The sequence below is a fragment of the Opisthorchis viverrini genome (genome assembly GCF_000715545.1).
Source record: "Opisthorchis viverrini unplaced genomic scaffold opera_v5_155, whole genome shotgun sequence".
Taxonomy (NCBI): domain Eukaryota; kingdom Metazoa; phylum Platyhelminthes; class Trematoda; order Opisthorchiida; family Opisthorchiidae; genus Opisthorchis; species Opisthorchis viverrini.
Window position 1 is genome coordinate 867,054 of NW_008751811.1, and position 12,890 is coordinate 879,943.

At 45.0% G+C, this 12,890-nt stretch overlaps 2 protein-coding genes across 2 annotated transcripts in view; one reads left to right on the top strand and one right to left on the bottom strand.

Annotated features, from left to right (window-relative positions):
• T265_07022 (hypothetical protein) overlaps nucleotides 1–2,735 on the bottom strand; it is a gene marked incomplete at both ends in the record, with an annotated part of 21,216 nt that extends 18,481 nt beyond the window's left edge. Inside the window, one exon of the mRNA XM_009172443.1 lies at nucleotides 2,556–2,735. Coding sequence (XP_009170707.1) covers nucleotides 2,556–2,735 — 180 coding nt within the window. The remainder of the gene's footprint in view (nucleotides 1–2,555) is intronic.
• T265_07021 (hypothetical protein) overlaps nucleotides 1–11,173 on the top strand; it is a gene marked incomplete at both ends in the record, with an annotated part of 29,934 nt that extends 18,761 nt beyond the window's left edge. The window contains 6 exons of the mRNA XM_009172442.1: nucleotides 3,665–3,817; nucleotides 5,420–5,605; nucleotides 8,436–8,682; nucleotides 8,775–9,013; nucleotides 9,504–9,755; nucleotides 10,554–11,173. Coding sequence (XP_009170706.1) covers nucleotides 3,665–3,817; nucleotides 5,420–5,605; nucleotides 8,436–8,682; nucleotides 8,775–9,013; nucleotides 9,504–9,755; nucleotides 10,554–10,772 — 1,296 coding nt within the window. The remainder of the gene's footprint in view (nucleotides 1–3,664; nucleotides 3,818–5,419; nucleotides 5,606–8,435; nucleotides 8,683–8,774; nucleotides 9,014–9,503; nucleotides 9,756–10,553) is intronic.
• Nucleotides 11,174–12,890: the final 1,717 nt, after the last annotated feature.

Below are 12,890 nucleotides of genomic sequence, written 5' to 3' on the forward strand. Positions count from 1 at the left end.
GCAATGGAAGTTGGCACCTCTACCCATCTGTGAACCTCACAGTTGAGTTTTCTGGAATCTGACCACACTTTTTATGATAATTCCGTCGAATTCCATTTCCATGACTTGGTAATTTATCAATTCCTCCTTGAGAAAATAAACAAATAATAATATTCGTTCAACTGTAACACTTTTTTCGGTCCTTGGGCGCCTTGCCACCAGAAGGAAGCACGAGAGGCGAGATACTCTCCCTCCGTGAGAATATAATTCACTAGTAGTCATATGATCTGAATAGGCTGGTAGAACAAGGCCACACCGAACTTGAAATCGCTTGATAAATGACAATAGCTTAATTTATTTTTTATCCATTCACGACATTAGTTATCGGACTATCTGAATGGAACGAGGATTCCTGAACAGTTCGGTAATCCATTTACCCTTAACCGAAAATTTACGATCTTAAGATAACAAAAAGAACGTTTGCATGCGTCAAGCAGTACACTATTAGTTCTATTGTCTTGCAGACTTGTGTAAGGTGTCGCGAATGGCAAGTAAGCTCGTGCGACAAACCGGTCACCACTGAACACTCGTTTCCATGTACCACCCGCGATGACTGCACTGATGTTCCGTGTCCCTCAAACTGCGTTTACGACGGATGTTAAGCCTCTCTTTGTGTTCATTGGACTAAAACAATCAAACTTTTAGTCGTAGGTGGTATACTTCGCATTCACATCATTTTCATTTGAACATTCATCTTGTCGGGACATCCTCCATTCCTATCCTCTGATACAATGAACTAACTGGGTTAAGCTTTTCTTAGACCACTATCCTTCAGTTGTTCTCACCGTGAGTCAGCTCGGAAGATGTAATCGAAACGCGGGTCGAGCGTAAGGTTTCGTGTTGCAACGGGATGCTTGCCCGCTGTGTGAGATTGTGTTGAGTTGACCTACAGCTCTATTCACATCCCAAGACGTAGTAGCGTGTACAATATTTTTTCGGGGGGCATGCTTTCAGCACCGCTGCATGGTTGTTTTTCCATTTCTCTGTGGTTTCAGCGTCGATGATGGAGGGTGCGGTGCGCGGGACTAAGTTTTCCTATTCCTCCTCCGGTTGGGTCAATTCTGACGCCTTCATTCAGTGGTTCCTGAAACACTTCCGCTTGCTGGTTCACGTCCGTCCCCTGGTGTTATTCTACGATGGGCACCTTCAGTTTGTCAGTGTTCGTGTTCTAGAACGTGCACGCGAAGATGACGTATTCCTTTTTCCCCTGCCGCCACATCCAGCCTACAACCACTGTGTGGAAAACACTTGTTTCTGGGCTTTCCAAGTAAGTGATTGTATGAATCCTGCATAGTTTTCTGTGGTCATTTCCGCAATAGCTAGAAGACAGATCCCAAGAACCCTGTGTTTCTTCAATGTATTTTGGATAAAAAAGATTATCGGTGCTGGTGGTGGTTGTATAGTGAGAACTAGTTGTGTTCCGTCCGCCCTGTGAATACCGCGGTTATCAAGCGGCAACATACAATAATAACCAAATACAAAAGGTCTAAAATTTGTTTTTGTGAAGGGACGGCTGAATAAACTGAAAGGGCAGCGGAGCTGTAAACAGAAGGCGAGCTACTGTGGTGACCCCGAAGCTGAAGTTTCTATCGCATTGGACCTTACTTTTACTTTCACGACAGCTTTCTCCCGAAGATGACTGAGTCAGCTCTAAGAATATTCCTGTTTGTTGCCACCAATCACTGACATCAAAACACTGGGCTGGTTGGGATTTCTTGCTGTTGCCTCCTTGTTCTGGCGTATGATGTTGGTTCTTCTGGATCGCCATGGTGCTCAAGGTTGAGAAATTATTATTTTAACAACGCCTTTTCGTTAGAAATGATGCAGTTAGTTGTGCCAAGTGACCGAAATAATGCCAAAAAGGTTGCAAGTCTCATTAGGGGATAAAGTTGGAGAAAAGTTCCTGCATGCGGTGCCGTAATTGACAATGGTTTAACCATCTATCTATACTGGTTAAAAACATGGCGTTTCATGGATACGGACATCACCAGTTGGGGATGAAATTGTTTAGCAGCATATCGCAATTTCGGTATCTCGAATGCGTCAGTTGGTTGTAGATCAGGTGGCCACTGATGTGTTCGCCAAGCTTGGCAATTTGCTTGCAAGCGCCTAGTCACCTATCATGTGGACGTTAGTTCGCGATTGGGTGAATCGAAGTATATGTTTCCTGTATTGTTCATCGAAAGTGAATGGGTGAAGCTGATGGGTTGCGTCGCTACAGCTTAATTTAGTTACAAAGCCTTTGCTGGGTATCAATTTCCAAGAGTTCCAAGGGCAGTGTCACTGCGGTAGAGAACTGTATCCAGCTCCACACTCAACTGCTATACACTCTCCATCAATTGCTTCATGTGCAAGTTTTCTTCACCCTGAAGCTGATCGTTTGGTCAGTATCGAAATAGAATAACACAAGCACGAGCCAACCTCTGTTACAAAGTGGTTGGTGTAATTGAGCTGCGTCCGGTGCCTGGTGAGTGCTGCGTTCCCGGAAAGAAGATTTTCGAGGACCTGACGCTCACCCATGGTCTCTTTTTATCGTCTTCAACGGCCACATGCCGAGTATTTCCAAAAATTGATTGTGTCCCTTGAAATCGTTGATAAACGACTGCGAAGGATTCACATTCCTGGTCTGCGAAAGTTGTTCCGGTCATCCGTCGAAGTTTCGTCACGGACCTCATTTCCCCACCAAACCTATTCATGGAGTGAGTCGCTACAGCTTAATTTAGTTACAAAGCCTTTGCTGGGTATCAATTTCCAAGAGTTCAAAGGGCAGTGTCACTGCGGTAGAGAACTGTATCCAGCTCCACACTCAACTGCTATACACTCTCCATCAATTGCTTCATGTGCAAGTTTTCTTCACCCTGAAGCTGATCGTTTGGTCAGTATCGAAATAGAATAACACAAGCACGAGCCAACCTCTGTTACAACGAACATCCGGAATTCAAACGCGCGGCCGGGTGTCTTTGCAACCGACGGATCAAGTAGGATGTCTCTTTGTATGTAAGTAGAAAGTTTTTGGACATCATTTGACGTGTCCCTTCATTTCCCGTAAGTAGCCACTGATAGAAGATATGATGCAACTGGAACTGGTGCCTTCGTTTCTGTTGTGTCCACCGTAAGGCAGCAAGTGGGTTGAAGGGACCCAATGAAATCCTTTCTGGTGAGGTTCAGGCGCTCATTAGGACGAGATGATTTAGTGGTTAGAGCTCAAATTTACTGACCGGAAGGTCCGGGGTTCCAACCCGCCCTCTAACTCTCGACTTCCCCTGTCTAGGCTTAGGCAACCTGGCAGTATCCCAGCCCTCGTGCTTCGTTTGGGTGCCATGGTAGTTAGGCACCGAAAAAATGCTGCTAATAAACCATTTTTGGGTGCTGCTGTTGCTTTCCGTGTTGCAAACGGGGAGCCAAGGATATGCTTCTCCACACTCCAAAGCTTTTGACGTGGATTATTTCGCCACTAGGCAATCATTCCACCGACTGTTGCAGAACTTTGCTATTGACCCATTTGTCGAAGAAACCTTAGGTAAGTGTACATTTTCAACCTGGGGTATGAATATCAATGAGAAGGCTTAGTCACCACATGGGCGTTGAAATTATAACACAAAATGCATTATTGGTTGTTGATCAGGTGGTTGTTGATCTGTTCGCCGAGCTTGGCGATTGGCTTGCAAACGTTTCGTCACCACACGAGGAGACATCATCAGTGCGCAGTTGGGTGGGTACTTCTTCCTTGCCTGCGAGTGTTTATATAGCAGTCGAAGACTATCTGTTATCTTCTGACGTGATTGGCTACTCGACGTGTAACGAATTTAGTGACCTTATTGGTCCGTTTGTGATCTTTGTCGCGTTGTGATCTGTGTTCCTTTTTGTTGATTGGTTGTCCCAACGCCTTCTAGTTTTATCAGCTTGTTCTCTCCGGCGTTGATTCGCATTGCGTTGTGGTCTGCCGTTCTCAGGTTTTATTGGTCGTTTGTACCGCCCTGTTTCCTCCACCGTGGCGGTTAGTGTCCTTGTGTCCGCCGGTTGGTCTGGTGCTTTGGTTGGGCGCCTCCTCCAATCCGTTTGAATGATGCTTTCCTGCTTCTCCTATGAGTTCCTCGTCTGGTCGCTTTTGCAGCTCTAAGCTCTGTGGTTCTGGCGTTCTCTCGCTCTCAGTGGCTGGTAAATGGGATCAATTTCGATGTGTTTGTTGATGGCTTCTTCGGTGGAGTACCGCGCTTCCATAAATTCGCGTTCTCTTTTTGTTCTTGCTTGAGCCAGTATGCGAACGCCGGTCCAGTCGAACTCGTGTCCTTCTTGATCTTTGTGTGCGGAGGTGAGGGAGAATTGATCGTGTATTTTATCGACGAGTTTGTGTTCATGTATTCTGGTGGAGGGCTTTCTTCCTGTTCGTCCTACATACTGTTTGTCGCCAAAGGGAACAAGCTACTAAATTAAAAGGCGTTGGGATGACCAATCAACACGAAGGAACACATCACAACGCGACAAAGATCACAAACGGACCAATAGAGTCACTAAATTCGCTACACTTCGAGTAGCCAATCACGTCAGAAGATAACAGATAGTCTTCGACTGCTATATAAACACTCGCAGGCAAGGAAGAAGTACCCACCCAACTGCGCACTGATGATGTCTCCTCGTGTGGTGACGAAACGTTTGCAAGCCAATCGCCAAGCTCGGCGAACAGATCAACAGACACCTGATCAACAGCCAATAAACTCACTCGAGGTACCAATATTTCACCACATTACCAACAAAATGCATTCTTGTGCTATGTGCAGTCGTTGAGTGAGTATGGTATAGTCATAAAATGTCTGTTTGTTTATCAGTAACTTCGCCTATTAGCAACTAATTTTTGCTGTGCAGAAGTAGTTACACCGTAGATCGAATTGCGTGATCGCCGTCTCAAAGAAGATTCCATCGTTTCCGTTTAACGCTGTCGGAAGCAGCTGTGCTTGATCAACTCCTGTGCTTGTCGCTGACACGTATACCACTCATTAGCATAGACCAGAATGCGCAGCAACCCGAGATGGCGTGGGACAAAGCGAGACCTTTATTACTGTTTTGACGCAGCTCATCACTAAATTTTCTGCATGAGGACGGGAAGCGCCGAGCCAAAACGCTTGATTCTGATTGGTCGGTATTCTGCTTAGCTAGTACGTGCCTGCGTCTGACCGTGAGTCAACTACAGGCTGTGGATAGCCCGCGTAACAATATACTCGGCAATGCAGTCTGTTTTCTCTGGAAATTTTCGTGCTGATGCATTCCACTGAATACTTCGGAGAAGAGCTACGCCGCCCATTTCATTCAGTGTATTACATCGCTGTTCAATGAACCGGCCTAACTCTTTATCCTGATTTTATTTTCCCAGGTTTATTTTCAGAAGCGACTGGATCGATTCTTCGAACAAAATCCCAACCAACCTTTGATGAGGAACAACGCCGCACCGGTTTTGACCCATGCCTATGAGAAGGCGTTGCAACCTTCCAATGTCATCCAATTATTCGAACGTTTGGGAATTTGTCCTTTCAACAATCTGTCCAGTTCGATTGGGGCTTACATGAATATGGTGTGTTTAATTAACTGCTTGCCCTTTGCACAAGAACCCGAGTTTGAATCCGCTGTGTGTAAAAATCATTGTCATTTGTCATTTCCTTCGTCCGAGGCGCTGGTCTTCCTATGGCTCCATCCAAGCATTTTTAGTTACGTTTGTTTCAAACCCCATGATTCATAGCTGCTCAGCGGATGAATAGACTTCCGCCAACCATAGAGTGAATTGTTATACCTGAAGGCGAGACCTCTCCGGAAAGAGACTTCTCCAGACTTCTCCAAATCACCCTTGTGGTGATCTGTTCGTTCTCTTTTTTACTTTTTTACGGTGGGTAATTGGTGGGAATGCATGAACCACTTCGATACATTCCTCAGTCGAACATCATAAAGTTTTACGGGAATGTGATACGGCCTGTTTTTTTCAGGACTAGTCAGCCATTTTAGGGATACGCCTGTATCCTTTGCACAGCTAAGAGCAACTTTCGAGCAATGGAGTGAGAAAAGTACCTGCGTGTACCTACATGTTTTATCTCCGTTTGAACCTTATCTTGTCGTTGAGGCGGTCTCACTTAGTTTAACTGGTCTTGGAAAATGATATTTCTCTTTGACTATCCTTGCAGATCTAAATAAAGAATCATGCAACCGTGACACATTTTTAATGCATCCCGAAGGAAGCATTAGGGTTAAGGTACTACAATGCTAGCCCAGGCAAGAACCATCAGAAAGTCAAGAACGGACTCGAACGACGGACCTTTACCCTCGAGTGGAAGCTCGCACAAGCCAGAGTTTAGGTTGCAAGCAGATGAGTCATTAAGACTGCAGTGAAGTGCTGGACTTTGAGTGTAAGCCAGGCAGTGGACTGCTCCATAAGAGACCTCCAACAATCAATGTAATCAGTCCCATAAGAGCGCACACCCCATGGAATGAAACCTTGGTCAGGCTAGCTTTCTGATGGTTATTTTCATCTACGTCTTTTTTTTGGTTAACCACCGTTGACTTTAAGATGTGCTCTGGATAGGTAACCCAGTACACTTTGAGTTACGGTATGCCATTATCAGCACAATCTGTACCTGTTTTACGTCCCCAGTAAATAGTGTGAAGACTCTTTGATATAACACTACTTATAGGGTTGGTGGAAACTTCAACACCCCATTATCGGTTTTGTACTTCTTTGGGCTGGTAAGGCAGGCTCATTCTTTAAATCTTCATCAATATAGTCTCCCATCTGAACATTAAATTGTACGTTGAATGTGAAAGCTTGTCCTCTGTGGTTAGCAGAACTCGTTTTTTAATGAGCATATCTTGTTCTAGGAACCTTGCAACCAATTATTTGCTCTGTTGTACTTGCTATTTGTGAGCTCAGGACAATTTAATGGTTTTGCCGTGAGCTACTGATCCGGAGATCCATGGTGCGAACCGACTCCAGGCTTTTCGATTGCTCCCGTGTGTAGGCTTGGGTGGCCTGGCAGTATCGAAGCGACCCCCCGATTTCGGGTTACCAGTTTGCCCGTTTGTTTCATCTCTATCTTTTATTTTCTATTTTACGTGAATCCTCTCATAGCATTGATTTGCATTCCGTCAAATGGGCTAATTTTTCTCCTCAACGCACGTTAAAGTTCCGAAGTGTTTAGCCTGCGATGATGTAATAGGTAATTATGTGACTCTTTTACAGTCCAAGCTGAATACTAGCTAGCAGTAGCCAGTTAGTTGCGTTTGTGTGTATAGCAAGCATCTTACGAGTGGTGTAGGCCACTCAGTTTCCACCCCCGCCCGTTTGACGCGACAGTTGTGAGCCCCTGGTCGAGTATGCTAGTGACTAAAACTGTTCTCCTGCTTGCTCTGCTATCTTATTCCTTCGCATTTAAACCGCGTACGGCGAGTTTAGTTGGCCTAACATGCGGCTCAGTGCAAGCCGTTTTTGACAGTACCTATTGCGCGTGATGGTCCATCAGCTTCGTTCGATGTGACAGTCTAATCCGGGAACGGATGATGGCCTACCATAGCAGTTATGCACTAAGTTTAGTCCACCTCTCGAAGCAGCATGCCGGATTGGAGCCTGAGTCCATGTCAAATGATTTTGGGAGCCACTAATGGGGGCTCGGCATCAAGTGAGGACCGATGACAAAGAAGGCACCTTATCAGAGAGCTCGCAAATCAAAGACATTGCCTTCATCACAGCACTCCTTAAGCTCCCCTGCCTTAACTGTCAAAGAGCACTAGAGGTGTATACTACTGATGGATCAAATTCGAAGGCATGATCCCTCTCATATGTATTGTGATTCGGTTTAAGAGTGATACTCACTGACTGCGATTGGTTTCAGTTATTTTAAAGTTTTCTGATATTCAGAAGTGTAAACGAATATTTTATACTGTGAATGAAGCCAGTCTGTGCTGAAATGTCGAGAACCATCCTTATTGGGAATTATCAGCAGTATGCATCTCATGAATCTCCTAAGCGATTCGGTCTCGCGACATTCCGTTTAGAACTTTGCCATTCGACTACTGATCAGCAGTATAATTTACTCAAACTTGGGCGAGATTTGGCGCCATCATCCTTTATTCATTCAGTTTACGTCACGTAGCCTGAGTTGACTGGCCCCTCGGGTGAAGACTTCTCAAGTGGGTGTTCTCTGTTACCCGGGATCTTCTCTCTTTTTGATAGGTCACTTTATAGTCCTTAAGTTATGAGGAAATCTTGAAATTTCCTAGTTTAGCAATGGTGGAAATAGTAGAAATAAGTCAGCGCAACTTGATATTTACATTGAAGTACACTTAGTGGGCGTACCCTACGATCCCATATTAGCATACTGTCGCTTCGCACTTCCACGGCCACCTTTGCAACGTTGCAGACAGAGGACTACGATCAGACCAGCGTGTCCGGCGAAAATATCGATCCTCACATGGGTTGTGAAAACTATGGTCACCCAGCCGCATGGGCCAAACTCCCGGGCAGTGTGGTTCCCACTTACGCACATCATCTACCGTATCCCCCGACGGTTTTGACCAATGGCGATTTGAAAGAACGTCCTCTGAACACTTTCCGTGGTGTCGGCCATTCAGTCGCGTCCATCGGAGCGGTGTACCCTCTTACACAAGGTGAGGGTCCGTTCGAGTTTGTGTGTGCTTTAGTCCTTCAATGGTTCCAGCGTACTCATTTACTGGACTCTTATGCTTACGACACTTTCCAGGTGCTACCCAATCTGGCTCATCCATCCCCTCCATTGAAGTCCTCAAGCCTGACCCCTCGGTAGCCACTCGAATTGGCCCTCCTGGACGATCTGTGATGATCCGGTTACATGGCACAGCAACAACCATAGGCCAACCTGTTGTACGACCAGGATCTGTTGAGTCTGTGTCGACAACCTCAAATACCAATCCAATAGTAATAACGCCCAGGGTGAACGCGGTGGTGTCTTCCAAGCATGAAGTGAGTAGCCCAGACCACCTACTCGTTTTCGTTTACTCCAGCACAAGTTCTTTTCTACGGTTTTTTAATTTTTCGGGTTGCCAAGTAGATCTCAAGACCAAAACTCGTAGCAAATTACACAACCCTCTCGGTTTAAAACACAACTCACCAATTTTTATTAGGACCCCATATAACTATGCTTTCATTCACTCTTGGTCTGTGGTGTACTACCCGTGCATTAATCGTGGGTTGCTTGAGCACGCTTGTCACTTCTCTTGGATTATGAAGTCATGCATGTGCTTGCATGTAAATCTCTCCAACCCTCCAATACTCTTTATTTAAGTGATGCGTGACTGAAGGCGTCATCTTTACAATGGCACATGGTTCATTACGATCGATAGTATTGATAAGCACAGAGTTTTAAGATGAATCGCAAAAGAAGATTCAGTGAACTTTCTCTGTTAACTTCATTTCTGCTTCATTCAACTCTCACTTACTTTTCTCTAAACAGGACAGTATCACTCATTCGGATGTAGATATCGCTCACGAGGAGGAAGTCGGCTTCGACTCGTCCCAGTCCCAGTCAGCAGTGTTTGCACAGCTACATTCGGGTGCTGAACACGGGATGTCAGAACCACCTGAATTTTTGGACGAGATCGAAGATGGTGAAGCGCCGGATTCCTGTGTCGTGTGTGGACAACTAGAACCACCAGAGTCCGCTTGCCGACCAAGTTCAGACCTCGAGGGCTCTGATGACCTTCAGGTACAGTGACTGTGAACTTACTCAGTCAAATAAATAACTCGTGAAAATGTTATTAGTTTGAGCTATCTCATGTCAACTCCCCTTACAAATTGTCGCTATAGCGGGTCTTTCGGTGCCTCATCCTGGCGAATCTTACCATCCAGCGAACAACTGGTCTTTCCTCATGAGTCTACCAACACTGTGAATTTAGTTTTTTTCCTATTAGGACATCCTTATATCGTTCCGAGAACGCTAGGTTTGTAAAACCACCCGAAGCTGACTAGACGTGAAGTTAGGTCTCAAAACAGGTCGTATCCATCATGTGGCATGAAATCCGAAGCGTTCCCACCCCTAAGAACGTTTTAGTGTCACATCTAATTATCTTTGGATTTCTATCAAGGCACCAGGATTCTTGCCAAGACATATCGAGACACCGCATAAAAAAACATCAAGGCATCTTAACATGAAAAATGTGCGGGTGCAAAATCCCCTAGTAGTTGCATTACCGTTTTATTGCGTCTGTCTTCGTAATTGTGCCGCACTGCTGGACCCAGTAACCAATCATTTGACGCTACTCTTTTCAATAGGACCAAGCACCTCGTCTTCACTTGTCAATGCCGTTGAGCCATAAAACACCGGCCGTTCACGGCACTTCCTGTTGTTTGGTTTCACACTGCCTCGTGATTTTCTCATTCAATCTTCTCACTGTTTTATCGCCTGACTACTGTAAATTGGCTCACACTAATTTAGAGTTTGGTGACTGACTCATATATTCTTTAAGTGAGGTTATTTGTGCACTGATCTGTTACTTTCCTTCAGGTTGTTGACTGGGTACATTGTGACTTTTGCAATCGTTGGGTTCATTGGAACGGTTCTTGCAGTGAAGGCGCAGTGGTGTGCGATAACTCATTCATGTGCGTTGTCTGTCGACACGAAGGCACGACGGTTGTGAAGGTTCCTGAGTTCAGCAGTTCTACGACCGCATCTTCCAGCATGGAGAAACCCGTAACATCTACGGTGAATCATGTGACTACTTGATTTCTCTAGCTGAATGTCCTCTTCGTGTACAGCACCTTTTTTTTTATTAAACCTTGCCTTATTTTTGTCCATTGCGAATAATTTGAAGCACATTCAGTTGGTAGAGGTCGTAATAACGGACCAGTTTTGGGCCAGCTGAGCACGACGCCTTTGTACAGTTACTCATCCCGTTTCCTATTTAACCTGGTTCGTCGTTAATTGCTGCTCCTTGCCTTTCCCTTCTGCCCGTGACTTCTCACTACGACTTTCTGGCGACTGTCGTTTTCGCTTGTCACTAGTGATGCATTCCCGAGAGTCAAATCTGTTACTCTCTCTCTCGCCTGTCTACTGACACCGCCCTCATGTTTGATCCTTTCCCCGTGTTGCACTTCCCGCGCATATGTATGCAGGATGATGAGTCGCTGTGTTCATGGCTGTGCCAGATATAAGTGCAGTTTTATTTGTAAATCAATCTTGGCTCATTGTGATTTTTCAGTGGATATTTCTTACCCACGAGTTGCATGCTTAAAGGTTTCCACAAGATATTATCAAGGGAAGCATAAACTCGATCGCCGGGCTCGTAGATGCTGCAGCTCCGCCACTGCTCAATGGTGAGCCTTAACGTTTCTGTGGACAATCAGGTAATCTGCTCAACGGTGGAATTTGAGACACAAACAGAGTAACGTGAATATGAAGAATAGGAACAGACTCATATCTGTAGCTAAGGTTTGTATGGTTGATCGTGAGTTACTTCGCCGGCCAGAATTTGAGCAGCGTACAGCTACCTACTGCGGGCTGGTGAATTGTTGAATGACAGAGTGATGTCATGTTATGTGCACTTTTGATAGATCAAGTGAAGGGAGCCAAATTACACTACCCATTTCGGGCATCAGGGTTGTGGAGAAGAAGGAAAATTAGCATTAGAGACGTGTGCTCACTGTTATCGTTTTATGGCCTTTAGCATTCGCGTGTCACTATTTCTGTGCCCACTTGCTTGGTCGCCCAGTAAGCGACCAGGATTATAGGATTGGCGTTGTGCCTCTTCAGGATAAAGTTTTTAGACGTGAAGGATGACCCAAGTAGAAGAGTCGATCTTGTTTTCAGTAGGCGCTGACAATGAGTAATGCTAAAACATCTAAATCACATCGGGCTTTTAGCAAAGAAAGTGTTTTTGCACTGGTTTGCGAAATGTGTATGAATATTACTCTTATGTGAAAGGAAGGTGACTGGCATGATTCGTTCTCCAAAATCGGCAGAGGATGCATTGTCTAAATGAGCAGATACTGATAAATAGTGATATCATAATCGACTTTTGTACTGGTTTGAAGAAGTTCGAGAGCATACTGAAAGTGTGGTGATCTTCCCCCAAAATCGGAATTTTTCGGTATGTCTCATCCTACGCTTGAAGCTACTACTGTAGTAGTGTTCAGGCATGTATTTATATAATCCGTTTATCACTTTACCTTGGCTGATGTGTCAACCAACTCAGCTTAATTTAAATTTATGCTTTTTGACTTCGCCGTTCACACGCTAGTGAAGTACCAACTGGTCTATCTCCCAACGCGATATTCTCGTTTTCGGATTGGCCCGTTTTGGATTCCCGAAGTATACTGAACAGAGGCCATAACATTCTAGTTGCCTAACTCAGTCTTCGTTAGAGTTTGGTGACGATCGTAGATTTAGTTTCGTTAGACCACCGCTCCAATTCGAAAAGTACGCTGATAAGGGTATGCACGAAACCGGTAGATGTCTACCAAATGAGGTTCCTGATGATATCCCGAGACTGAGGTCGAAGTGAACGAAATAAGGCTCTCGACCGCCGAATGTAGGTCTCTCCAATGAGTCAGCCATTTAGTCTCAATTCTGCGAACCAATAAACTGCAGTCAACCGTGACCACGTATCGTCCCACTGCGATTACATAGTGAATAACCTTAGCGGACTTTTCCTTCGTGATTGGACGATGGAACTCCTGCATCCATATTCATTTTTAGAGAAAAAAGGATTATTGCACAGTATGGTCCTGAATCTTGAAAACCAAAAACAAATAGTTCTATTGTTTTTCACCCATGTGTTCCTTAGAAGCAGCCGTAACTCAAAACAGCTGTCCTGACCACAAATCAAGGGTCCAACGACGTGAG